We start from the raw sequence: 24,749 nt of genomic DNA, 5'->3' as shown, positions 1-24,749 counted from the left end.
GGAAACCCTCACCTCCAATATATTAATTAATCTCCTGAAATCGAAATGCTTAATTATGGTGGCAGAGTGCGTGGACGGATGGGAAAAAAATTCTCCCACCCCCAATTCATCAATGTCCTAAAATGAAAATGTTTATTTATTTGAGGGCAGTGGGAATCTCAAACAACCACCCCACCGCTGCCGGCTGTATCTCACAGTTAATAATATAAACATCTCCGTGAGACTGTACCTAGTTCATAGCGCAAACGGCCAAGGTAACTTCAGAAACACAGCATTCAGGTAAAAGCTCTGGGAAAGAACTCACAAATCGGTATCAATCGAATTCGCTTGAAATCCAGTGATAACGAAGGAGGCTAGAAATCTGCTTTCTTATGGAACTATTGCCGAGTATGGGAGATACTGAGTGGCAATACATAACATCTTAGTTGATGACTCCAGCTGCACAGCGACCGTAGTCCCTTAGCCACCACGCTGTCTCTCACTACAAACTATAAAATAAACCAGTTCATGCAGAGATCCCGCCCAGAACAAGACCAGCCCAAACTTACCACAAAAAAAAAAAAACGTCGTGTGCTCTGTGAAAAACGTACCACCCACTCAATAGTGTCCAATGCTTTTAGCTGCGTATGGAGCGCCCGGCTGGGACTATTTAGTGTTGTGGGTCCTCTGCGGCGGATGGATTTCGGAACGCCGTGCGCGAGGCGCCCCCTGCGTCACGCGCTGGAGGGGGCGGGGCTGGGCCTTTGTTGGAGCTGAAGCTGTGACAGCTTCGAGCCCGGCAAAGCCCCAGCACACGGGGAAGAGGGACGCGCGCACAGCCAGCACACCGCAGACATGGACTGCCCTGCGCTGCCCCCGGGTTGGAAGAAGGAAGAAGTCATCCGGAAGTCAGGGCTTAGCGCCGGCAAGAGCGATGTCTACTATTTCAGGTACTGGATGAGCGTGGGATCAGGGGCTAAGAAAGGTAGTAACAGGAGAGAGCAGAGAAGGACAGTGGAAGGAGAAGGGCAGTGATATGAGGAAGAAAAGTTTCAGTGACAGGGGTGTAGAGGGGACAAGGCAGGAGGAATGTGAGGGGATGCTACCTGAGAAGGGGGTCAAGTACAGTATGAAGGAGCAGGACAGGCACAAGTAGTATGTTTAGGGGAGGGAGGATGTGCAAGAGGATTGCTAAATAAAACCGAGGACTTGAAAGAGTGGCACATTGATGTTAATTGGCCATTTAGGCATAATTGACGTGGAAGTAGAGCGACATTCACAAGCGGGTGATCTATATGTAGGGACAGGATGAGGGGCCGGATGAAAAATTGATATGAAGTGTTGGGTAGGTGTGGCAGTAGGTGATGTAGGGAGAAGCACAGGAGCTAGGAAAAAGTCATGATTGAGAGGGGGACCACAGGAGGCTGTGAGAGCGGGAGGAACCTAGGGAGACCTATGATTAGTGAGCTGAAGGTCAAGAGATGAGCCAGAGTAGGGGCTATGTGGCACTTTCATCCTGACTTCTTGTTTAGCAAAGCATTTTTTGCATTCTACGATTTGTACAGTAGAGCAAGGCCTATACTCACAATGGTGAAAAACAAAACTACAAGCCCCAGAATCAATCTGAAAAGGCAGGATTGGCTAAATATATCGCACATGACATGGGACCATTTGCCAGCTATCTGATAGTGTCTGCACAAGGAGAGTACAGTAGTGGTGGCCGTTGTGCTCCATGAAAAAAAAACGAAAATAGTGGTAGGGCAATTGAAATGCAGGGATCACTGTCACAAGCAGAGAGACAGGAAGCGGGAACAGTAAAGGGAGTGGGGAGGAGGAGGGACATGGGGCCAAGAGAAAAAAGAATGGCAGTCATAGTGATTGGAACAAATGTTGAAGTTGAGTGGAGCAATGGGTTTAGAAGTACAGTGGCAAGGGAGGGGAGCACAGGTAGGAGAAGAACAGTGATCAAGTGGGAATAAGAATGGAGAAAAATGCAAAGGGTCGACAGATAAGGGAAAGGGAGGGGATGATGTTAAGGCGAAGAGTGGGGGAGACTGGAGGCATAATGGCAAGGAGCAGTGACCAAAGTCAGAGGAGTGATGCCATTATTGACATGGCATGGACAAAAAAGTGGCACACAATCACAAGTTGCTGTTCATTACTCTTGGTTACAAAGTGCCCTAATACTAATAGGGTTTGCCTAGTAACTATAGGTGATCCTTCGATAATATTTACAACAAATAATGCATGATGGGGTCAGTAACATTGGTCCAACCTCAACGTTGCTCAACACTTTAACTTATCAATTGGCCTACAATAGCTGCATGGGCCGCCCCATTGGACATTGTCTTATAGGCCAGCCCAAACCTGGAGTAGGGTTAGTTTACAATGGTGAGAGAATAGAATACATACATTGAGAGATCGAGTTGTTCAAATGAAAGGAACAATTATAGAACCATGTGTGAAAAGAGAGGAAGTGAGGGTGAAGCTTAAATGCTGCAGCTTATTTTGGCATTGTTAAGGTTGCACATGTATACTCTGCACATAATGTTGGTTATCTGTGTCACATGCAAGGATACCTCCAGTACCCTAGGATTCCTTTCTCATGACTGACCAGGAATTTAATCGGGGTAGCCCTTGGATGCCTCCTGCCTATCACAAATAGAGATGGCAATACAACCGTCTTGTAAATTGTCAATCCACAACTGAGGAAGAACAATCTACTCGCTATTTTAATTTATTAGTGCAGGGCTCTGCAGTGTGCCGCACCCCAGATTTATTTACTTACAACTTCCAACAGCCCAAGCTGGTATAATCAAAGCTGAGAGATCATGGGAGTTGTTGGCAAAGTCATCTGGAGAGCAGCAGGATGCCTATTAACCCGTCCCCACACTTTTTTTTTTTCTCTCAGTCTGGGATGACATTTCTATGCTCCGGTAACCTCTCAAGGGTGCAGTTGCACAAGTATATGCTTGAGTACTTTTTTTGCCACAGGTTTTATCCCCATTATAGACCAGGCTTGATGTTTTACTCTTAATGTTAATCTGTATCACAGGAAGGCGTGGTACTAGCATACTCTAATTTACTCAATCAGCAGAGGATGACACTGTAACTCTTGCTGTATACCCTCATCACTGGTAGAGGTTGTGTCTTTTAATTTGTAACGTTATACTCTGTATCGTTGCTATTACCAGTCAGAGCTGGTGCTCAGGCAGCACATAGAGTTCACCTTCTTTGCAGAAACCTCTGGTCTTCAGCTTAGGCTGTTGATGACATTGAGGATTAAAATGGCAGGGCCAAAACATGCTGCACAGAAACATGTAACACACAGTAGTTCCTGGCCAACGCTGATCATACGCTGGATGATTAGGGCAGCTGAAACAGAGCCAACCCCAAATAACATTTTTAGTTCTAAAAGACATTACGTATAATGTGGATAATGTGCGAACCATTGTTCCTCTGCATTATATTGTATTGCACTTGTCATTTATATAGCGCCTTTTACCATTATTATAGTCTCAATGCGCTGTTGGTGGGAACGCTGTCAGGGGACCAATGTCCAGAGTGTTGGAGGTCATGGAGTCCAATAAGGATGCGTGTGTGCCTTTAGCCAAATAAGGCTTGGCCTCGGCTGGCCAGGCTTCGTTGAGAGCAACCCATGTGGACAGGAATGTGGGTGGGTGCTGAGAGGAGTCGGAGATGGTGCCAGTGCTATAGACTCTCTGTGTCCAGCATGCCCGAATTTGTCATAGGTCTGCGCTGCATTCTGATGTTGGAGGTGTAGTCTGGTGTGAGTAGGTGGAAGGTTATGTGAACAGCACAACCAAATTTTGTAATTTTTCTTGCTGTATTCTGATGTGTGCGGGTAGCCATGCCTGCGGCCACTGACCAACTGAGTGGTGTGTTATATGTACCTGGTAGAATTCGACAGTGATTTGTTGTTTGTGCGCCCGCTCAGGTAATTGGCTTCTCTAAAACATAGCGCTCCTTTTGTGTGACTTGCATTGCAGTTGCAGCTCTAGTTAATTGAAGACATAACTTAAAGGCTGGGCTCCTTCAGAGTTTTCTCGCCCTGATTCAAAAAGTTCCAAATGGATATAACGCATAAAGAGATAATTCGATAATTCGGTTTCCCTTTCACATTTTGGTGGTTACTAGTCCCATCTTTTATAAATAGGATATTATGTTGTGGAAAATCAAATCTGGGTGGTATGGTCTGACCACTTGCGATCCCCTTCATGCTTACTCCATCAAAAGAAGACACCCCACATGCCACCTCCCACCCCACTCCCTTAGCCAGACAAACCAAACACATTACAGAAACAGGCCTAGCATTACTCATACCCCCACCCCCCAGTCCTCAGTCCACATACCTCCCTCAGTTCTCAACAATTACAACACTACACAGGCACTCACAAAATAGCCACCCGCAAATCCTGCAACCACCAACATAAACCATGGTTCGATATTCCCCTTCCTCTGTCAAGCCGGAAGCCAGACTCCAAGAAAGAGCTTGCCTAAAGAACCCATGTCCCACCACCAGGACACCCATCAAACAATGCTGCAACACATGAAACAGCTGTATGCAATGCCAAAGCCACCTGCCAGAAGTTGAATCTGCCACCATTCGTGAACAGAAGCTTTCCAATATCGTCAAGTATATCTCCAAATCGCCAACCACACCCCCATTTAATTCAGTATGCAACTCCCTCATGGAGTACTTGAACTCTAAAATTACAGAACATCAAGCATGTCCTCCCCTCTGCTCTCACTCACAAACATTCCAACACACAGGACACTTTTCACCCCATAACCCTCACTCTCTGGATGACTTGTGCCTACCTCAAGCGGTTCTATGTCATTTCATTGACAGTCATAATTTCGATTTATTATTTTTTTGAATTTTTTGTTTACGAGTATTTTTATTGAAATTGATTTGTTTATTTTCGGGAGGGTTCGACCCCCATCCCCTATTGTGTGTGTTTTTTTTTTTTTTTTTTTTAAACCATTCCCGACCCCCTCACTCCTTATATACACTTTCCCTACCCCCTATATATTTTGATGAGGTTTTTCGTTAATAAAACATCTAAATAACGACTGTGGATGAAAGGCCATTGTACCCTTGTCAGAACCATGGACCACTTGGTCACAACCCAAATCCACCAACACATTGCCCCCACATACTCAATCCCTTCCAATCTTGCTTTTGATCGGTATACAGCATGGAGACAGCTACACTTCACATTCTTGATGACCTGCACAACATCACTGAAAAAGCTCCCACAGTCCGACTCATACTCCTTGACCTCTCTTCAGCATTTGACACCATTGACCACACTATTCTCCTCATAGTATCTCACCGAATGAAACACTCGGTCACCGTCCTCGACTGTCGGCGATCAAGGAGGTGTACCAGAACTTACTTTGTCTCCATGCTCCCTTATTAATCCAACCCACACATATGCACCCCCACACCTGTCAAATCCCTTGGCTTCACCATCGACCCTCACCTTTGTCTCACACCGCATAGTTGCTGTACCAATATACAGGGCCAGATTGGGGCATACAGTTGTCTCGAGCACCAATGAAAAAATGGCCCACAGTTGCAACAGGCAATTCACTCTTTTTGTGACAGACTGTTTGAATAGTACCCAAGGGGGAGTTTTTTGATAAAATGTGATGCAAATTTTGCATTTTAAAGAATATTATTCAGTAATAATGGTCAAAACTACTAGCTGCATAGTGAAGTAACTCATCAAACTGGCCCACATTTGCCAAAAAAGTGGCAGTTTGACAAAAAACTGTCCCACCCCAGCATTTTTCATTTTTGGTTCGGGAATTGCCTTATAGGCCAGTCTGTGTCTGCCAATATATGCAATCTGAAACTACACCTCCTACGCAAGATAAGATGCATTCTTGCTTCTGACAATTTCTGCACTGTAGTCGAAGTGCTAGTTGTATCCATGCTGTACTTTGGTAATATTCTCCTCTGTTGACTCCCCAATACCAGTCTGGCTGCCCTCCATGCAAGATGAAGCTGCAAGGCCCATTCTCTACCAACCCAAACACTTGCACGTCACCCAGCTCTCACCCATCTGCACTGCCTCCCGTTCCTCAGAGAATTGCCTTCAAAGAACTCTGCATTGTATTCCTAGCCATTCGCCTCAAAACCAAATCTGACCTGCGGGACAAACTTAAATCCATAACCCAGACACATACCAGACAAGCTAACCAGCATCTTCTATGTGTTCCACCAACATTCACACAAAAACAAGCATTTACCCATTGGGAATCCAGAGTACTGAATAACCTACCGCTTCACATCTGCACTGCATTCTCCATCACCGTTTTCTGAAAGATCCTCAAAACATATGTTTCCCCACACGCATCCAGTCCCTGCACCGCCCCTGCTACTGCCTGTCTATCCTTATCTCCCCTCACCCCCACTATCCTAAAAAATATTTTGTACCTTTTTTGGTTTCACCTCACCTTTTTGAACTTTTCATACTTGTTGAGCACTACGAGACCTCCTCCTTCTTTTTTTAAAATTATTTATTTTTATTGATTTTTATTTCAAACAACCAAACTCGCAGTACATATCACAATATTTCCAATGTTATGCAACTCGAACAATGTCTGCTGCGTCTCCCGTTACCTCCCCTCCCCCCGAGCCTACCCTACTTCGCGACCTGCTTCTTCGTCCGGCAGAGGGATTCCCTCTTCTGTGTTCTCTGCTGGGTCTTGGTCTCTCGACCAGTCCTGAATGGACCCAAACAGTGTGGCTATTGTTTCCAGGCTGTCGGGGTTTCTGCTTCTTCATCCCCTCCAGCGTTACTAGCTTCCTGCCATACTGCAGTTTCAGTCTCTGCCCATTTCTGGAGGTCTTTCCACCATGTTTCTATCCTGGGTCTGTAGCATGCCTTCCATCCCATGGCAATTATACGCTTCGCAAGTATATACGCCAAATCCTTTAGTTTACTTACATGTTTAAGTTTACGTGGTCTGGGGAAACCCCCTACCAGACATGCCCATGCTGTGTCAACAGTTATCTTAATCCCTTTTTCCTCTAATGTGTGGGCTATTTCTGGGCATGCCCAGAACATATGAGTCATCCCAGCACTTTCTTTGCCTCATTTGGGGCATATTTGCTGTTCTGCGTTTTTAAATTTGGCTATCCTCTGGGGTGTCATATAAGCCTTGTGGGTTATATACAGTTGTATTTGCTGTAACCTCGCATTCCTTGACACTTTCTTGTGGTACTCTTGGACCCTCTCCCACATCCCATCACTCATAGAGGCCCCAACTTCTTCCTCCCAGTCCTGTCTCAGCTGCAATACTTCCTTCCCCACTTTGGACATCATCAGCTCATATATCCTGGATATCTCGTGCCCCCCTTCTGCTATGTCGTATATTGTTTCTATGGCGGCGTCCGGTTGCTCCTCTAGTATTGCATCGGACCATGTCTCTCTGATTTGCCGCACCTTCCTATGATATGTGATATATTGTCCTGTGTGCAACCCCGTTTCCTCCATGAACATACCGAATTCCTTTTTCCCCTCTTGCCATGTGTCTCCCACAGTTGGTATGCCTACCGGTTCCCAGTGCTTCCTCATCGCCTTTATTAATTGGCCTTCTTTTCCCGTCAATGTGACCAGTGGCACTTGCGGGCAACACGGGGTTGGGTTCTCCATCACCTAACAGGCCTTATGCCATATCTTCCATCCCAATATCATCATCTCTGAGCGCTCTTTCATATCTGATTTGGGCAGCCATATCATTTTCTTCAGGAAGTATGGGGCGCATTCTAGTCTAAACAGCCTAGATTCCAGGGTTGGGTCTTCTGATAGCCATTTTGCCACATATTGTAGTTGGCTCGCTAGATAGATCTCGTAGTTTGGCAGTTTTATACCCCCCTTATCATACAAATTTTGCATCTTCCAGAGGACGATTCTGTTCCTCATACAATGCCAGAGAAATTCCCTACATAAGCTATGCATTCTAGCGAAAAATCTCCTTGGTATCAGATATGGTATGTTCCCGAAATAATGCAATAATCTCAGCAGAACTACAATTTTTAGCATCGCCCCTCTTCCCATCATCGCCAAGGTGGGCCTTACCCAGAACCTCATGCTTTTTATGTTGGTGCTCCGCCCCCACGTATAGTAGATGTCTATCCCAAGATATCTGAACGTGTCGACCTCCCATGGTATTTGCAAAACTGCTAATTTATCTTGCGGGGTCCCAATATACCTACCCAGCGGAAATGTACATGACTTTTTGGGATTCACCGCTATGCCAGATAGCATCACAAATCGCTCCATTACTTCCAGAACATATTGGAGGTTTTCTTCAGGGTATCGCAAATACAGCAGCATATCGTCAGCGTACAAGGAGACCAAATGTGACTCCCCATTTATATTAATCCCTATTATGTCATACTGTTGCCTTAGATATATCGCCAGGGGCTCTAGTGCTAAAATATACAGCATGGGGGGACCACGGGCATCCCTGTCTAGTACCCCTACTAAATTGCCACCTCTCCGATATTATTGCTCCCGTTTTAACCCTGGCCAGCGGAGCACTATATAGCAATTTGACCCATTTAAGATACCCTGGCCCTATCCCATAACTGGACAGAGCTGCCATCAGCCACGGCCATTTCACTGAATCAAAGGCTTTAATTGAGTCCAAGGATACAATTGCAATTTCGTCTGCGTCCCCTTTCGTATGTTCTATAACTCTGTGAAGTCGTCTAAGGTTATTGGATATATTCCTATTTGGGACATATCCAGTCTGATCGGGGTGTATTAGTTTAGTAATGATCCATCTCATTCTGTTTGCCAGAACAGCTGTGACCATTTTGCTTTCTTGAATAAGCATTGACAGTGGTCTGAATGATCCACACTCATTGCAAGGTTTATTGGGTTTAGGGAGCGGTATGATGATCGCCTCTCTCGGGGACTCTAGTAACCTTCCTGTTTCGTATGCCTCATTCAGCGTTGCTAAAAGCGGGGGAAGCGCCTCATTTCTATACATTGTATAGAATTCACTAGGGAGTCCCTCGGCCCCGGCATCTTGCTAGTGGGTAGCTGCACTACCACCTCTTCTAATTCCTCCAGGGTAATCGGGACATCTAGGTCCTCTCGCTCCTCTGCGCTAATTTGTGGCATACCTATGTCTTCTAGTGTTTCCCTTATCTCCTTGCGGTCGCTTCCCCCTTCATCTCCATACAGTTGTTGGTAGTATTTTAAAAATTCCCGATTCACACCCTCTTGGGTATCCACTACACTCCATCCTCCTTAGTTATTATTCTGATTGTTGGTCTGGGGGTCTCGCTTTTATATAACCATGCCAGCACCCTCCCTGGTTTATCTCCTCCTGCATGTTGTCTCTCTACATATCTTTTATAGTTGAGATTGCACAGTCTTTCCCAGTATCCTGCGGATTTCTGTTGCATCCTGAGTATGGTTTCAGTATCTTCCTTAGTATTACCTCCCCTGCTCAGCCCTGTTTCTAGCTCCTTTTCCGCCTCTTGTAATTCTATTACTATCCCCCCTTGTAGACCAGCACTACGAGACCTTCTTAGTAGGGCCAGTGCTGAACACATTTTCAAGTAAAATAAATAAAATCTTTTATAATTTGTTTCATTACAAACCTTTCATTATTACACATCCTTATTAGCAAAATGTTTTTTTAAAAAGAAAACAAACATTTCCACTACAGAAAATTCAAAATCTTTCAAAATTGACATTTCCGTCCAAAATTACAAAACTCAAAAAAACATGTGTTCACCAATTATCAAGGAAGTCCAACGTTTCTTTCTCTACAGTTAGAGGCATAGCATCAATTGGCAACATATCACGATCGGTTTTCCTTACAGGAGCCCAGACTGGGCAATCCATTAGGAGATGGTATAGGGATTCTTGACAAGTCTCATCTTACAAAAGCGACAGGTCTTTAGAGGATTGGTTATTTGTTTTCTCTGTGCCAGCACCTCTTGTCGGTAGCAGATTTAACTTCAGTCAAAGAAAGGGATCACAGAACTTTGAGCAAGGAAATTGCTGGAGGTACCTGGATAGTTGGTTCAAAGCTCGATTTTTTTCCGCTGGGCAATTGATAATTTGCATCTCGCCTTATTTACTTGCGTGTCAATCCAATCGTTCCATTGGATCTTTTTCATAATTAGCAAGGGGTTTGAGTTTAATGTTTCTGTTGTACATCCCAATGCTTCTATCCATTGGATACATTTGAGTTTCCATCCATTAAGAATCACATTCTGGCATTTGGGACGTGATGGATCTCAAAATGTCGATTGGTGGGACAGCATCAGCAACAATAGTTTTGCGGAAAAAAAATAAAGCGATTTCCACAGTATAATAGAGTGCATGGATTGTACAGCAATCTCGTACCTTAGCCGTGTTACGGGGAAAGATGGAGGGAGTAAAAGCACTTTTCTCCAAAAAATTCCTTTTAACAGGTCCCTGGTACGCCAAGTTAGATTGAGAGCTGCCTCTGCGCCAAATGTGAATATCGGGATCACCTTCTGCCGATAGAAGTTAAGAACTGATAATAGGGAGAATTATCCATATTTCTTTTGAAGGATAAGGGCTTGTGGGGTCCTGCACTTTCGTTCGAATGGCTCCTTCCCACTCGTGTTCACTAATGCTCGAGTTAATCCAAACTCGTAGGTATTTTGTCATTTGTACCTGTGACAATTTATTGGCTATCAAGTATAAAGCAAGCTTTCGTTTGACGGCTCCTTGTTGGCTAGAGAAAACCATAGTTTGAGTCTTTGCAGTATTTATAGTTGGGCAGTTTTAATTAACATAGGTAGCCAGTGTATTTAGTCACCTTTTGAAGCCCAATCTGGGTTTTATCTAGAAGGACTAAATTGTCAGTGTATATCATCCATGGCACCATCACGTCATTCAGAATAGGTGGATGGGCTCTTCCTGTTGATACGCTGCAATATCAGAAATGTATAAGTTAAATAAACTGGCTGCCAAGGGGCAGCCCTGTTTCAGGCCATTCCAGGTGGCAATTTTCTCTGTTACTGCTCAAAGTGCCGAAAGTCTCACCTGGATCGAAGTGTTTGAGTAGGGCCTGTATTGTGGCTAGTAAGTCAGGCGGACAATTCCAGCTCTGCAGTTTGATCCAAAGCTTGCCCCGGTCTACACTGTCAAACGCCTGTTTTAGATCAATAAATACCACAGTTTGGTTTTTGATCTGATTGTTTCTAATTTTAGAAAATTAAAAATAATCAGATTTACATTAGTGCTGACACCTTTAACCAAACCCAGTCTGTCTGGGATCCCTCCTATTTGTTAGCATCGACCAAGTAAACAATCATCGGAAGAGCATAGAAGCAAACGGTTTCCCCAGTGGATCTAGTAGTACGATTGGATGATAGTTTGTAGGGCGATTCCAACAAACAATCTCCCTGTTTGAAAATTGGTATGAGGGGCGCATTTTTCCAAGTCTGGGGAATCTGTTTAGTTTCCATAATTGTCTCAAATAAGGAATGATGGAGATCGGCCCAGGCTTCTGGATTGGATTTTAAGATCATATTAGTCAAACCGTCTGGGCCTGGAGCACGTGAAGATTTTAACTGTTTGATTTGTGTCAACAGATCATCTCGGTCCCATTCAATTTTCCATTTTGACTGCTCAAGGTTGTCCTGCTGTTTTACCCAAATAGGTCTCTTGGCATACAAATGCTTCACCCATGCTGTCTCTGAAACAGAAGAGATGAGTAGATCGGCTTGTTTGTGCGGCCCTTTCAAAGGAGACCACAGGACTCTAGTATTTTGATTGGCCAAGGTTTTAAGCGTCACATTGAAGTCGTTGAGCTTTGGACATACAGAGCCAGTTGTTAAATTTTTGCTTAATTCCTTTAGCTCGCATAAGCTGATCTTCCTTCTGTTCAAATTTTCTTGATTCAGCTCGACACTCTCTCATTTTCTCGACAAGCTTGCAATGGTAAGCATGATCATAGTTGGAGACTATCTTTGGGACTTTTGAGTCCATGGATCTATGAGGCACTAGCAGCCAATCGTACTCCAGTTTGTCAGTGCCAACCTTGGAGCTATTCAGATATTTTGCTGTCGGTACTGAGATCTCTTCAGGGTTTATTCGCAGCCTATTTATCCCATTAGATACATGTAACACTGGGAGATTATTCAGAGCAAGTCTTTCTTGAGATGTTTTCCACGTAAGCACTAGCATCCGATGCCCACTCTAAATTGAAATGATTTTCAGAGTATCCAATATCTGTTCCATAAATCTCTTCTCTTCAATTTTCCGAATACGTGTTGGGTTTGGTTGTCCCATATATCCTTTGTCTTGCTGCTTGTCCGTGAAGCTGCTTCCATGTCATAGGTGAAACCTCTAAGGAAATTCTGTTTCATATCTTTCATATCTAGGTATCCCTTTTCAACCTCCTCCGTTGCAACAGATGTTAAGCACCACCACATCCAAAAGCTTAGGAAAATCCACTTCTAGGTTTATTTGAGCCACAATGTCTTCATTAACTTCAGGTCCTATTATGGTCAAATTCTGCACGAAGATTTAGTTCGGTCTGCAGTGTTGACCATAAAAATGCTGCAGTACCTGCTTACTCTTAACAAGAGAGCAGGGTGCATAGACACCCATCTTTTTCTAATGTATTAGACAAGTGATGCACAGCCCATGGCCTGCAGGCCAAATGCAGATCTTCAGGATGTTATTGTAGCCTCCTCAACCCCCGTCACCAAAGTTTAATGTTGAAGTGTTGTCTGTCCTAAGGTCAGTTTATCTCTGCATCTGGACACTGGTTTAAAACGGACAGTATTTAAGTTTAATACATGTTAAAGTTACAATGCAGGGTATCAGTTTACGGTCCTCTTCAAAATCCAAGTTTTGTGTTTTTATACTCCAAATTCACACACTGCCACCCCTACCATCTGCTCATCCTCAAAGAGTCAGGTCCACGGTATGAGACTTTTGTGGTACATTCAGCCCTTCAGAGAAATCAGTTGTGCACCCCTGTTTAGACTATGGGTCTTTCAAAAACAGCTTGTTTGGTCCATGTTTTTTAGGATAACGGGGCATCTGTGGTACCTTGTCCTTGTACCCTTGGGGTTTCCAACTCCATTCCTCCAGTCCCACCACCACACCAGGTTTTCAGGATCACTCTAACTTTGCAAATGATCCCGCAATGAGAGTCACTGTATTATATCCTCTCGAGGCCCTGATTTGGAGCCCTGTGTTGATCACCAGCATTCACCTCTCCTCGTGCATCAATGTTAATGTAACCCTTCTGTTTGGTACAGATTTGCTCAAAGGCCCTATAGGGCACTAAATCCTCCATAGTTATCTGATTAAGAGCCTATTTATTGACTGCCCACTGGGGCTGTTTTAGCAAAGCAGTGGCAAATGGCAACTCTATGAAAAGTGCGTTTTTGGGTTTCAAAATTTGTATTGTATTTCAATGTTTTAAGTGGTTTCAGTGTCGTAGAAATCGGTCTGATGGTATTGTTAAAAAAGCATTCTTGCCCTGTTCTGCTGCCATCATACTTTCTTGCTAAAATAATCCTCAGTAAAAACAGTCATCTTTGTTAAAGGTATTTATTTCATAGGATTTAGACCAGTGCTGTACGAATGAGAATAACGTTGTCTGGGTAGCGGGGATGCCCATTACAACCCATGTGGAACGTGGATTCTGATTGGGAGAGCATGCAGCAGCTAGTTGTGGACCTGCAGGTGGCACCGTATGAGATTGGCGGTCGGAGAGCGTCTTTGGAAGAATGGAGCACTCCAAAGTTTCCACTTCCGTGGACTGCCATTTCCTCCTACATGTAAGAGGAGAGGTGAATGCTTCTGGGTCTGGCTTCATGGAAAGTGGAGTGTGGCGTGCTGTGAACAGAATAACTATGGAGCAGGGCATGCACAGTCTCTGAAACACTTGCAGGTGATTTAGGAGCACAATAAGTCGGCAGCAACATGGGGGTCTATCATGGGTAGCCAATTTTGAAATGGGAACTACTGCTCGCCTCATTGTCTTTGTCTGCCATGGAAATCGAGAAAGGCCTTATTCATGAGTGCTCTTTCCTAGTTTGTTGCAGCCATCTTCGTTTGGTATATATTTCCTTTCCCGAATTGACACTTGCACGGGAGACCTTTTTAAAAGAAAGACATTTCCTATCCAGTTGCTATCAGTTAGTGGGCACTAATATTGATAAAGGCCATGGGGCTAGGCCGTACTGACCGTTAACAGCCTGCCACCGTTAATAGCGCACACTTTTTCATGTCTGTACCTTTTGTCTAGTGGGCTACTGTTAACTCATATGGCTTGGCTGCCATAATTTTCACTCTAATGGCACATAGCGAGATTCCTGTTGGGACCTAACAGGATTTTGTATGTAATAAAAGCTCCATTCCCGTTTTATTTTTGCTTCAATAATGGCGCTTCCCCAAGACCATTAACTGCTGGACACTGATAATCCCAATGTATAATATTTGGGGTTGCGTTTTCCCAAAGTGGACATAGGGTCATCAGATTTGTCTGTGCAACTCTGTAGTGTCTTTGCTCGGTACCAATATTGTACACCATAATTTAATGATCTACTTTCCAAAATCACTGTATTAACACTGTCAACTGAGAAGGCTTTGGTTTCAGAATAATTTACAATTTCCTTTATTTGTTCATCTGTTAGTAGTTGGTTTTTATTGGTCTGTTTATCTTCATACTTTGACCCACCATCTTTCAGTTGAGCGCTTAATCATTTTTTTTTGTTTTGTTTTGTGACTACGAGAAGCCCATTGAAGGAGTGGGGGGACGAGTAGAGAGCAAGTGGGAAGATATTTTTAAACTTCCCAAAAACTTGGGTTGACAAAACTGGAGGTAGTATGCTCGGTACTATGCTCTCGTTGCGATTGGCAAAGAGCAACTTTTAGTCTCGGCAGAGATGCGGAGTGATTCAGGACATACACAAACGCAATCCAAAACAGTTTAGATTAGTGGTCGAAGTGTGCGGGAGCGGTCCTCCTACTTTTTTGTTGTTGTTTTTTTAAGTTGTGCTGTAACTATAATTTCATTTAGAAAAGAAATCGTTCCAGAATGGTTTACTTTTAAATTAAATGTGTAGGCAAGCGTTTAAACTTGCACTTGGTGCACCGCACTGAACATTCCCATAAAAGGCATATGTGTTTTGTTTGGGGAGGGGGCGTGGCGATGCGGTTTGTGGGGAGCGGTGGTAGGCCATCGGGGAACCTAGTTAAAACTACTTCTTTTCGTACACTTCGACCATTGAGTTTAGATAATTGTATTTTAAAAATGCCGCTAGTTTGTTGCGCGGGGATGGAAGTGGTAGCAAAAGCGAAAAGGATGTTGTACCGTTTTATATTAAGAGTCTATAGGACATTTGCAATGTTTATCGAGGGTAACCAATGTAAGCCGCGAAAAAATAGGAAATGTCCACAAAGTAGGTATTTATAGTGGTGCCAAAATCAGGCGCGAGGCCTTGCAATGTCAGAAAAACTGCTTGTAAAAGAGCAATGAAATAAGAGAAGGTGGGGTGGAATAAATAGACTTGTTATGTTGCGATGTGCATGCAGCGGTACATTTATGCAGTTAATCCTATGCCACAGAGACCCTGCATACGTGCTCGCTTAGTCGGCCCCATGTATATTCACAGGGATGTTTCTTGTTCAGAACCGTTGCTGGTTACATTCTGACTCCATCTTTAAACTTCACTCCCTGGTGACTGAGGTATTTAAATCGTCCATGCCACAGTGTTTCAAAGTAGGATTGGCCGCGTGTAATTCCCGTAAATGTGGACAAATGATGACTCACTTATGTTTGCACAATCGGAGCTTTCATTTAGTGTCAGTGGCATGATGCAATACAACCACGTGACTTCTCCATTCCCAGAGTGTGTCCACACCCACGCAAACACAATGTTTTATAATGTCATGCTGAGAAAGCACAACCCAGCTTAGGCAGTGCAGATAAATGGGTGTGGGTGGGGGGCGCGGGGGAGGCCTTACAGTTCTTCCACCATCTGCATTGTTGTTGTAGAGTAGACAGTCTGCTCTAGAAAGTATTTCGTTTTGGTGAAAAGAGCACTGCTGCTTTTACCTGCGGTCTGTATAGCCCATTCGGCATGAAAACTAGATTTCTTGGTTGGCATGGCAAACTGGAACTATATAACAAGCCTGCAATGCTGTTGACAATGTCCAAATCCAATAACCACATCTTCTGTATCTGTGTAAGAATAGTATAAACGGGAAAGAACTTCAGACAACTAATGCAAGGCATTTACAGGTTGAGCTTTCATAATTTACTGATCGTGCAAGGACGGGTTGTTCTGTAAATAGTTGGTAAGAGAAAAGGGGAGCGGTTTCTCTCATTCCACTACTATGCACGGGGTGGGTGGGTTTCAAAACCAATATTGTGCGATTACAAAGTATCTCCGGAACCAATATTTGCTGATCCCTGGGAAAGAATGTAACTGCCATCAGAGTTGGGTTTGCGGCCTTTGGAAGTGGGGAAATAGCATTGCTGAATGTTTTTCAGATTCATATTTTTTTCCAATTAGACGGCATTTCTCCATGCACCCGAGAGTTCTGACGATGGAGGGATTCTTGCCCCTAGTGCCCATCCCCTTCTCTGCAGAAGTGTTTTCATGTCCAAATGTCCTGCTTCTATTGAAGCCTTATTAAAACACCTTGGAACTCATAACTCGAGAATTGCACAATACTGATATGAATGTGGAAGAGCCCATTTTGGTGCTTTACATGCTTTCTTTCGGAAGCGGTTTGTCCTGATCACTACCACCCTAATCAAAGCTGTATTCATCATTTCATTTTGGGGGGCATGGAAAGGTGGCAAGATACATTCTGTCATTGCAGGTGGTTTAATAGAGGATACGTTCCAAACCAGCGCTAGTGTACCTATGACATGTATTTATGTGTGTAAAGGAGTGCCTTTAAGAACTCACATGAGTGCATTATGACACATTTAATCATGGGGGTAGGGGATTTTATTAATCATCCGTGCCATTTAGCATACAAAAGAAAAAAAGATTGCATTCCCCCACAATGCACTGTGCTGAGCTACTTACTCCAAGACCTAGAAATGGAAAATGCCCTTTTAAATGTACTAGTTCTAGATACCACGAAGTGTGAAATCTCCTAAGGTGTATTGTGCTTGGAGCTGAGAGGGCCAGGGATCTCCTGGCTAGGGCCAAGCCAGGACCGAGCTGGCGGTTTGCCCTGCTCTTTGGACCAAACGCAAGCCGAGTCCAGGAAATGGTTGTACAAAACATGTGCAGAGAAAATGGTTTGGCAACAAGAAGGCTCGGGTCCAGTTAAAGGGATAAAAAAGATCTGGGAGCCAATAAAAGGTGGTGGTGGCGCTTGGGGTGGGAGTGGATTAGCACAGTTCTTTTGTGGATAGCGGCATATAGGAGGGGGGAAAAGAAAGGGGGTTGGCTGCTCTTGTACTGAGGTGGTGGAATTGTGGCTTGTGGTATGAGTAAAGGGGAAGAGAATGGGACTAGTGGCGCTCAGGCGATGTGGGAGAAATTATGCATGGTAGCGCAGATTTGGGGGAGAGAAAGGGTGCTGACTGGCACTCAGAGCGAGATAGGGGAATTGTGGATGAGGCATGGACAAGAAAGGGGGCTGTTGGCACAGGGAATGGCGAGAGAACAGAGCATTGGCAGCACTGGTAGGGCCAGGGTGGGGCAAGTGAAAAATGAAGTACTTAACTTTATGAAGCAATCTTCTTCAAAGTCAATGCTCTGCTCCTCCAATACCATAATAGGGAGTTCTCAAACTCACTGGCCTGCCCCACGCAATCAATGAGGAGTGGAGGGGTTGGGGGTTAGGGCAACAGTGCTCTATGTATGTGCTGTCATATCATGGAAGCATTAAAAAAACATTTTGTAAATGTCAGGGTTGTCATGGGCAGCAGATGAGGCTTGTGGTTGACCACTTATTTGTGCAAGCAATGAACCGAAAGGAGGAGGGCGAGGCCAGAGCCTCAGTTTGGTCACAGAGGCCTAGCCCTCACCTGTGTCGCCCAGCTCTATCTACTTATACTGTGCTCCTGGAAGCCACAAATGTTCAAATGATCTTAGATCTTCAGGGTCCAGCTAAAACGGCCTCACAGGGTCGGCCTTAGCACTGCCAGCACCCGGGTGCGAGTGGCATCTCCACTCGCTTCCCCCTCGTTGCAAGCGGGGTGCATTTCGGTACAATAGGGCGCCTGCCGCGCCTTCACCCATCATGCCAGCCTGGGTGAGCCCTTGAAAGACTCCTGTAAGCTCCTGGGGCACTAATAGCAGGGCGCCCTGGGCGGTGGACTGGGCATGCCTGCCCCGAGGCCAGCCCTGCAGTTTCACTCAGAACACGGCTAGAGATGGTCATAACACTCTTAAAAGTGTAGTATATCTTTTTTTTTTTTTTTTTAATCCTTTTTTTTTTTCATCTCCCATGTTGTGAAGCCAGACTTGGTGGCCTTGTGAAAGCTTGTTTTTTTCCCGGCACAATAGGTCATGCACAACGGCGCAACAGAACAAATCTTTATCTGCAATCTATACTCGAGAGGTTGAATGGTACTCCAGTTAATAGAGGCCAAACTAAAGGATCTATCACCAAGTCAAACCACTGGGGGCAATGTTAAGCAGCACTTTTGTCAAGTAGACAGACCCACAGTGCATACTACCGAGATGAATGCCTGTGTCTAATGAATCCAGGTTGGCAGGGATGGGGATCACATGTTCATCTGCATTTACCCCTTCCTTTTGGGCCACTTAAATCACCATATTAGGTAACATGTTAAAAACAAAGTGTCAGGTTAAAAATAAAACTGTTTTTCCTTCTTTTCTTTCTTCTAGACACTACTGCTAGATGCTTGTAAAAATCACTTCGGTGAGTATAAACTCGTAAATAAAATAAAAAATTCAACATTACTTTTAATACCTTTAAGCGGAGGGCGGAATTCATGTTATCATTTTTTTTTTATCCCAGTGTAGGTGTGACTGCTGAGCCCAACTGCTGCATTTCTAAATACGCCCACAAGAGCCCAAGGACCTTTGTCAAAGTGGATGATATGGGTGTGGTGGCTAACAGTTTTTCTGTTGCGTTACCTAGGAAACGTGTGTTTTTGTAATGGCTTTGTTGAGCCGTCCTGGGTTCCCCACCGTTGAGGGAGGGGCAGAAGGGACAGGCAGAGTCGTCGCAAACTGGTGCCTACAGTCCCTGCTGTAATGGGAACACAAGAAAACCGGTAAAAAACGGGACTAAAAAAAAAACTCACCATCCTCCGACTAGAGGCATGCCCTTCATGCAGCAATTGCACTCGGTCCTCTCCTGTGCGTGCAAAGCAATACATGTAATTTGGGCCATAATTGCTACCCATACAACTGGCGCCCATGTTGTTTGCTATGGAAAGAAGAAAGGAATGCTTTTCAAATTACTTGGTTTACTCCGGATACGCACACATTGCCGACTTGTGGTGTATCCGCAAAGGAATACGCGCGTGGTGAGGAGGTAAGGGGTACGGGTGCATCCATAGTAAACAACCAAGCAGATGATAAAATCACCCGAAAAACTAAACTAGTGCTAGTGTAAGTGCCTCAAAAAGCATAATGCAACAAAACACTTTAACGCTTGGGGGACTCGCTAGGCTCTGCTCAGTGGGAAGCCTGCTTAATCTTGGCGTCACAGGGCAAGGTGGTGAGGCAGGGAGATAATGTGTTAGTTTGAGGAAAAATACACAATTATGCTTCATATTTAATCTGGTCAGATTTATATCCCAGACTAAACAAATATGGTTAAGTAGGTATGTTCTTATACGTAAGGTACATAATGTGCTCTTGTAATTTCCTCCACCAACCACATTTGAGACCGTGCCTGGGGAAAGGCATGAAGGAGCATGCAAGCATGCCGATAACTATTACAGGACAGCATTTATGGCAGGCCACACATGCCTGGATGTCCTGCAGCAGAAGTTACAGTCTACGCTGATGTTCCAGAGAAAGTTAACCCCTGAGTTTTAAGCAATGGTAAAAGAGCCGCGCCATATAATCTTAGACTGAGGGTCTACCACCAAGCCTGTATAGGAATATTACATTTGTAGTATCCTCCGCCTTGGACCCTGGCATTTTTGAAAGTTAAACCAGGTTGGACTGGCCCATACGACCATGTATTTCCTACAGATAAGGAGTGCAGAAAATCGTACAAGTGCAACAAAACAAATCTGAGATGAACCATTTACTCGAGAGATTAATTGTCTGCACGACGAACCTGTTTTTGTACCATCATTAGTGAAACGTTGGTAACTCCTCCAAAAGAAACTCGTACAAGTCGACAAAGGTACCAACTACACCGGCCAAACAAGCCTGCATCGGATGTTTGAGCAAAAATGTTGTTAAAACAAAAAAGCGATGTTCAACTGTGTCAGTAGGCCACTCTGGATTCACACTTGTCTGCCTGTTCCAGTTTCTCAGAAGAAAGATTACGCACTTGACGACGCTGCCCGCGTTCTCCTTCTGTGCTGTTTTTGCCTTCGGGGATTGTCAGTTTCGCTTTTACTAATACAAATGCCGGCCGAAGTTCAGAGATTGCATCACAACAGCCAGTACCGAATGGGGCGCTAATGCTCGTGACGTTTATGTTAATATGTGCTCTGGGACCTCGTTTTGAGAACACCTTCCTGTATGTAGATATTTTTAGAACCATCAACGGAAGGAAATATTTGACACTCAGCTTAGTTGTTATCCGAAGTTAGGTCTGTGCTTAATAAATACCCTAGTTACAATAACTTCTGCAGCTGTTGACTCACTTTGTTTTATGAAGTTCCCTTTAGTATTGTTGACCCTAAGCTAAGCTTACATTTCCGAATATCCTTTTTTCCGAATATCCTTATTAAAAATTGTTTTTTGAAATTTTGACTATTAAGTGTCGCACCACCTATATAAGCCAAAACTATTGCATTCGCATGGTTCGAAAATGAGGGAAGAAGGTGGTTATTGTTGGGTAACTCTCCAACAACCAGACATAGAAAAAACAACCCGCTAGGGAGAAAAGCTAGTACACCATTTTTCAAGAATAACAAGAACTTTATTTTGTATACAAAAGGGAAAATGGCGACAATGGTATTCTGAGTCCACTGCCACAGACATCTCCCTCTTTGTCAAAATTGAGTCTTCTTAAACACTTAACATTGTCATTCATGATGATGATGCATTGCGTATACAGTATTAGTACCCGGCGAGGGCTCGATCCGAATGAAAGAACCATTCTGATTGGCCCTCGCTGAGGCATTACCCGGCCTGTAATCGCTCGGCCGGGATTCCACAGCCATTGTACCCGGCGTGGGGTGTGGCTGCCCCTCAGCCAACGAGGAGGCTTGACGCGGGGCCATCCCGCTCTGAGCCTCCCCACGGCTGAGAGGTGGCCTTTGCCCCACACCGGGGACTTGGGTAAGGCCTTTTTTTTTTTTTTTTTTTTTAAATTATTTTTTTTTCTTCCCCCTTCCTCCCTCCCAACCCCACTTAACATTCTCCTTTTTTTTTCGGGAGCGGACACGCTGGGAACACTTCTGTGTACTAAAGGAAGTACTAAAAGCAATAGGACTACCTCAGCGGGGTCATTACCGACTCGGGTAATGCCCTGGGGCCTTCATTAAGGCCCGAGCGAATGGACCCGGGGGCTTTACCTGAGTCAGTAATGCCCCCATTGCTCGGGTCATATTGCTTAATTAATCACCCCCCATCATTGGCTGCTGTCTATTTACATGCTAATGATTACACATGGCTGCCGTGCCGATTGGTGGTGCCGTCTTCTCTGCTGTGTTCGCCACACGCGGGTGACGAGTTCTTCACCTCAAAGTGCTGCAAGGTAATTGGTTAAACATAAAAGGGCAACATCCTATCTTCACTTCTATCCACGTGATGTTCACCTGGTCGTCAATATGAACTCCGCAGATAACTTCGAGGTCATTCTGGTCCTTGAGAACAAGGCAACTCTTTTCTCATCCCAGACACGTAGACGCCCCCATCGTGCCTCCCCTTTGTAATTTTATAACTGGACATCACCTTTTATAGCTGGACATCACCCTTTGTTCTCCTTGGTACAAATCACAGACCTTGTGCTGAGCTCCCCCCTGTATCAGCTACCCCTCCCGAGGGATAGACCTGGTGTCCTACTAATCCATCCAATTCATGACGGTGTTAAGGATTTCAATCAGGCACACACTCGGGCCTTGCCTAGCATGTAGTGCGCAATGAAACCCTTATTTTATTTGTGTATATAAATTCAATATTCTGAATATGCCACCCTTAAATCTTTAGGCCAGCTCACGAACAAACACACGGGGCAGAGGGGCAACAGCAATTTGCGCCGCTTTCGGGGACATCATTCCCAGAGGGGATCTGGATACAACCAGGGTCAGGGTTCCTATGGTACCAACCAAGATAATCCTTTCAGGGCTACCCACGAGGACAACAAAGAGGTTGTGATAGTCGGGGCAGAGGCCAGGCTCGAGGTGGTACTCCACCTCAGAGCAAGTGACATTCCGCTCTAAGTACCCTCCCATGCATCTCTAGTAGGAGGACACATTTCCAACTTTACCCATGCATGGGGGGGTTTTACCTCAGACAGATGGGTGCTGTCAACAGTAGCAGGTGGCTACTGTATAGAACTTCTTCAAAAAACCTTGTGATCATCCCCAGAGACAAAAGATGCACTCAGAAGAACATCAACAGATTCTAATAGACGAAATTACAGTGCTTCTATTAAAGAACACCATAGAAGTGGTCCCAGGTAAACGGGGGTATATATTCAACTTACTTCCTTGTGCCCAAAAAAAGATTTAACAATGCGCCCTGTATTAGATTTAAGGCCTGCAAACAAGTATGTCAAGCCACAAAAGTTCTGCATGACCACGCTACAAGAAGTAATCCCGCTTCTAAAAAAGGGGATTACAGGGCAACACTGGATATGAAAGATGCCTATTTTCATATTCCACTGTTTCCAGCGCACAGAAGGTTCTTGCGTTTCAAAATGGCGAACCAGCACTACCAATTCAAGCTACTGCCCTTCGGAATAGCCTCGGCGCCAAGGGTATTCACCAAGGTACTGGCGGTGGTGGCAGTGCACCTGCACAGGGGGGCAATCCCAGTGTACCCTTACTTGGACGACTGGGTCATAACAGGGGAATCGCCTCTGATTTTCAGACAAAACATTCAGACAACAATCCACCTCCTCTTCCAATTGGGCTTCTCGATCAAAAAGAAAAAATCAAGCCAGCACCTCCAACAGTTCCTAGGAGCTATTCTAAACACAGAGGAAGGGTTAGTCTTTCCCTCAGAGGAAAGAGTTAACAACTTACTGCAAATACTACACTATCAGGCCGGCCGCCGGATGGGTACGCAAAGCAATGCGCTTAATAGGCATGATGGTATCTTGCATTTACTTGGTTCCCCACGCGCACCTGCGCATGCGTCCCATACAAGAGTGGTTGGCGAAACAATGGTCTCAGGCAAGTGGTCAGTGGGACGATCTAGTGGTCGTTTCCCCAACACTAGTACAAAATCTTCGCTGGTGGACGAGAGAGAATCTGACAGAGAGGGAAACCCTTCTACGATCCACAGATACAAGCAGTGGTCACAACAGATGCCTCATTAGCGGGGTGGGGGCTCACTACCTTCACCACACAGCTCAGGGTCTGTGGTCTCAGTCTACGGCTCAGAACCACATCAACGTGCTCGAACTTCTAGCAGTGTTCAAAGCCCTCCAAGCATTCAAACCTCATTTAACAAGTCTGTCGGTGCAGATCCTAATGGACAGCAATGTTTTATATCAACCAACAAGGGGGGGGGGGGCACGTTCTCCAAATCTATCCAGACTTGCACAGAAAATCTGGAGATGGGCACTCAAACAGAAGATGTTTCTGGCATCTCAACATGTTCCAGGGGAACTCGATGCTCTAGCAGACTCACTGAGCAGAGACCCCTCCCCCCCGCCAGAAGAACACAAGTGGAGTCTACACAAAGTGGTCGTAGAACACCTCTTTTCCCTGTGGGGTTTTCCAATTATAGACCTATTTGCCACAAGCAAAAATCAGCTATGCCCAGACTTCGCATCCAGGTTCCCCCAGCCAGGCTCCAAGGGGAACGTCCAATAGATGAATTGGTCAGGTATGATTGCCTGCGCTTTTCCACCAACCCCTCTGATGAGGAAGGTGGTGAACAAGATCCACAGGGAAACAATGACGCTCATTCTAGTTGCTATATGTGGGCGAGACAACCATGGTATCCACACCTATGCAAATTGGCGGTGTCCGACCCCCATCAAACTCCCGTGCCGGTACAACCTACTCTCCCAGCGCGAGGGGCTAACAGTGCATCCTCAGCCCAACCTGATGAATTTAGCAGCATGGCTCCTGAAGTCACAGATTTCGGACATCTCGATTTACCCCAGAGATGTATGGAAATCTTGAAGAATCAAGAAAACCGATTTGTTGTTTGGTGCCAGAATAAGCAAATCAACCCAGATGATTGTACTCCTAATATTGTCACCTATATGCTCCACCTATTGGGTGCAGGTTTAGTGTTTAACTCGCTTAAAGTGCACCTGGCAGCTTTATCAGCCTACATCACTTCCCATAACAAAGTGTCATGGTGGAAAGTGCCAGTTGTCAAAGCATTTATGGAAAGGGTAAAGAGTCTCCACCCTCCAATTTCTAACCCACCACCAGGTTGGGACCTTAATGTGGTACTT

General features: G+C 44.8%; 1 protein-coding gene across 2 annotated transcripts in view; it reads left to right on the top strand.

Annotated features, from left to right (window-relative positions):
- The first annotated feature begins 647 nt into the window (after positions 1 to 647).
- The window catches only part of MBD2 (methyl-CpG binding domain protein 2), an 809,238-nt gene continuing 785,136 nt past the window's right edge, over positions 648 to 24,749 (top strand). The window contains exon 1 of one of the 2 annotated variants that reach the window (XM_069626990.1): positions 648 to 929. In XM_069626990.1, the coding sequence (XP_069483091.1) occupies positions 835 to 929 (95 nt within the window). In that variant the 5' untranslated portion in view covers positions 648 to 834. The remainder of the gene's footprint in view (positions 930 to 24,749) is intronic. The other variant, XM_069626989.1, reaches the window with a different exon arrangement.

This window comes from Ambystoma mexicanum, chromosome 6p (assembly GCF_040938575.1).
Source record: "Ambystoma mexicanum isolate Mex_15411 chromosome 6p, UKY_AmexF1_1, whole genome shotgun sequence".
Taxonomy (NCBI): Eukaryota; Metazoa; Chordata; class Amphibia; order Caudata; family Ambystomatidae; genus Ambystoma; species Ambystoma mexicanum.
This window is presented reverse-complemented; position numbering and strand designations above follow the sequence as displayed.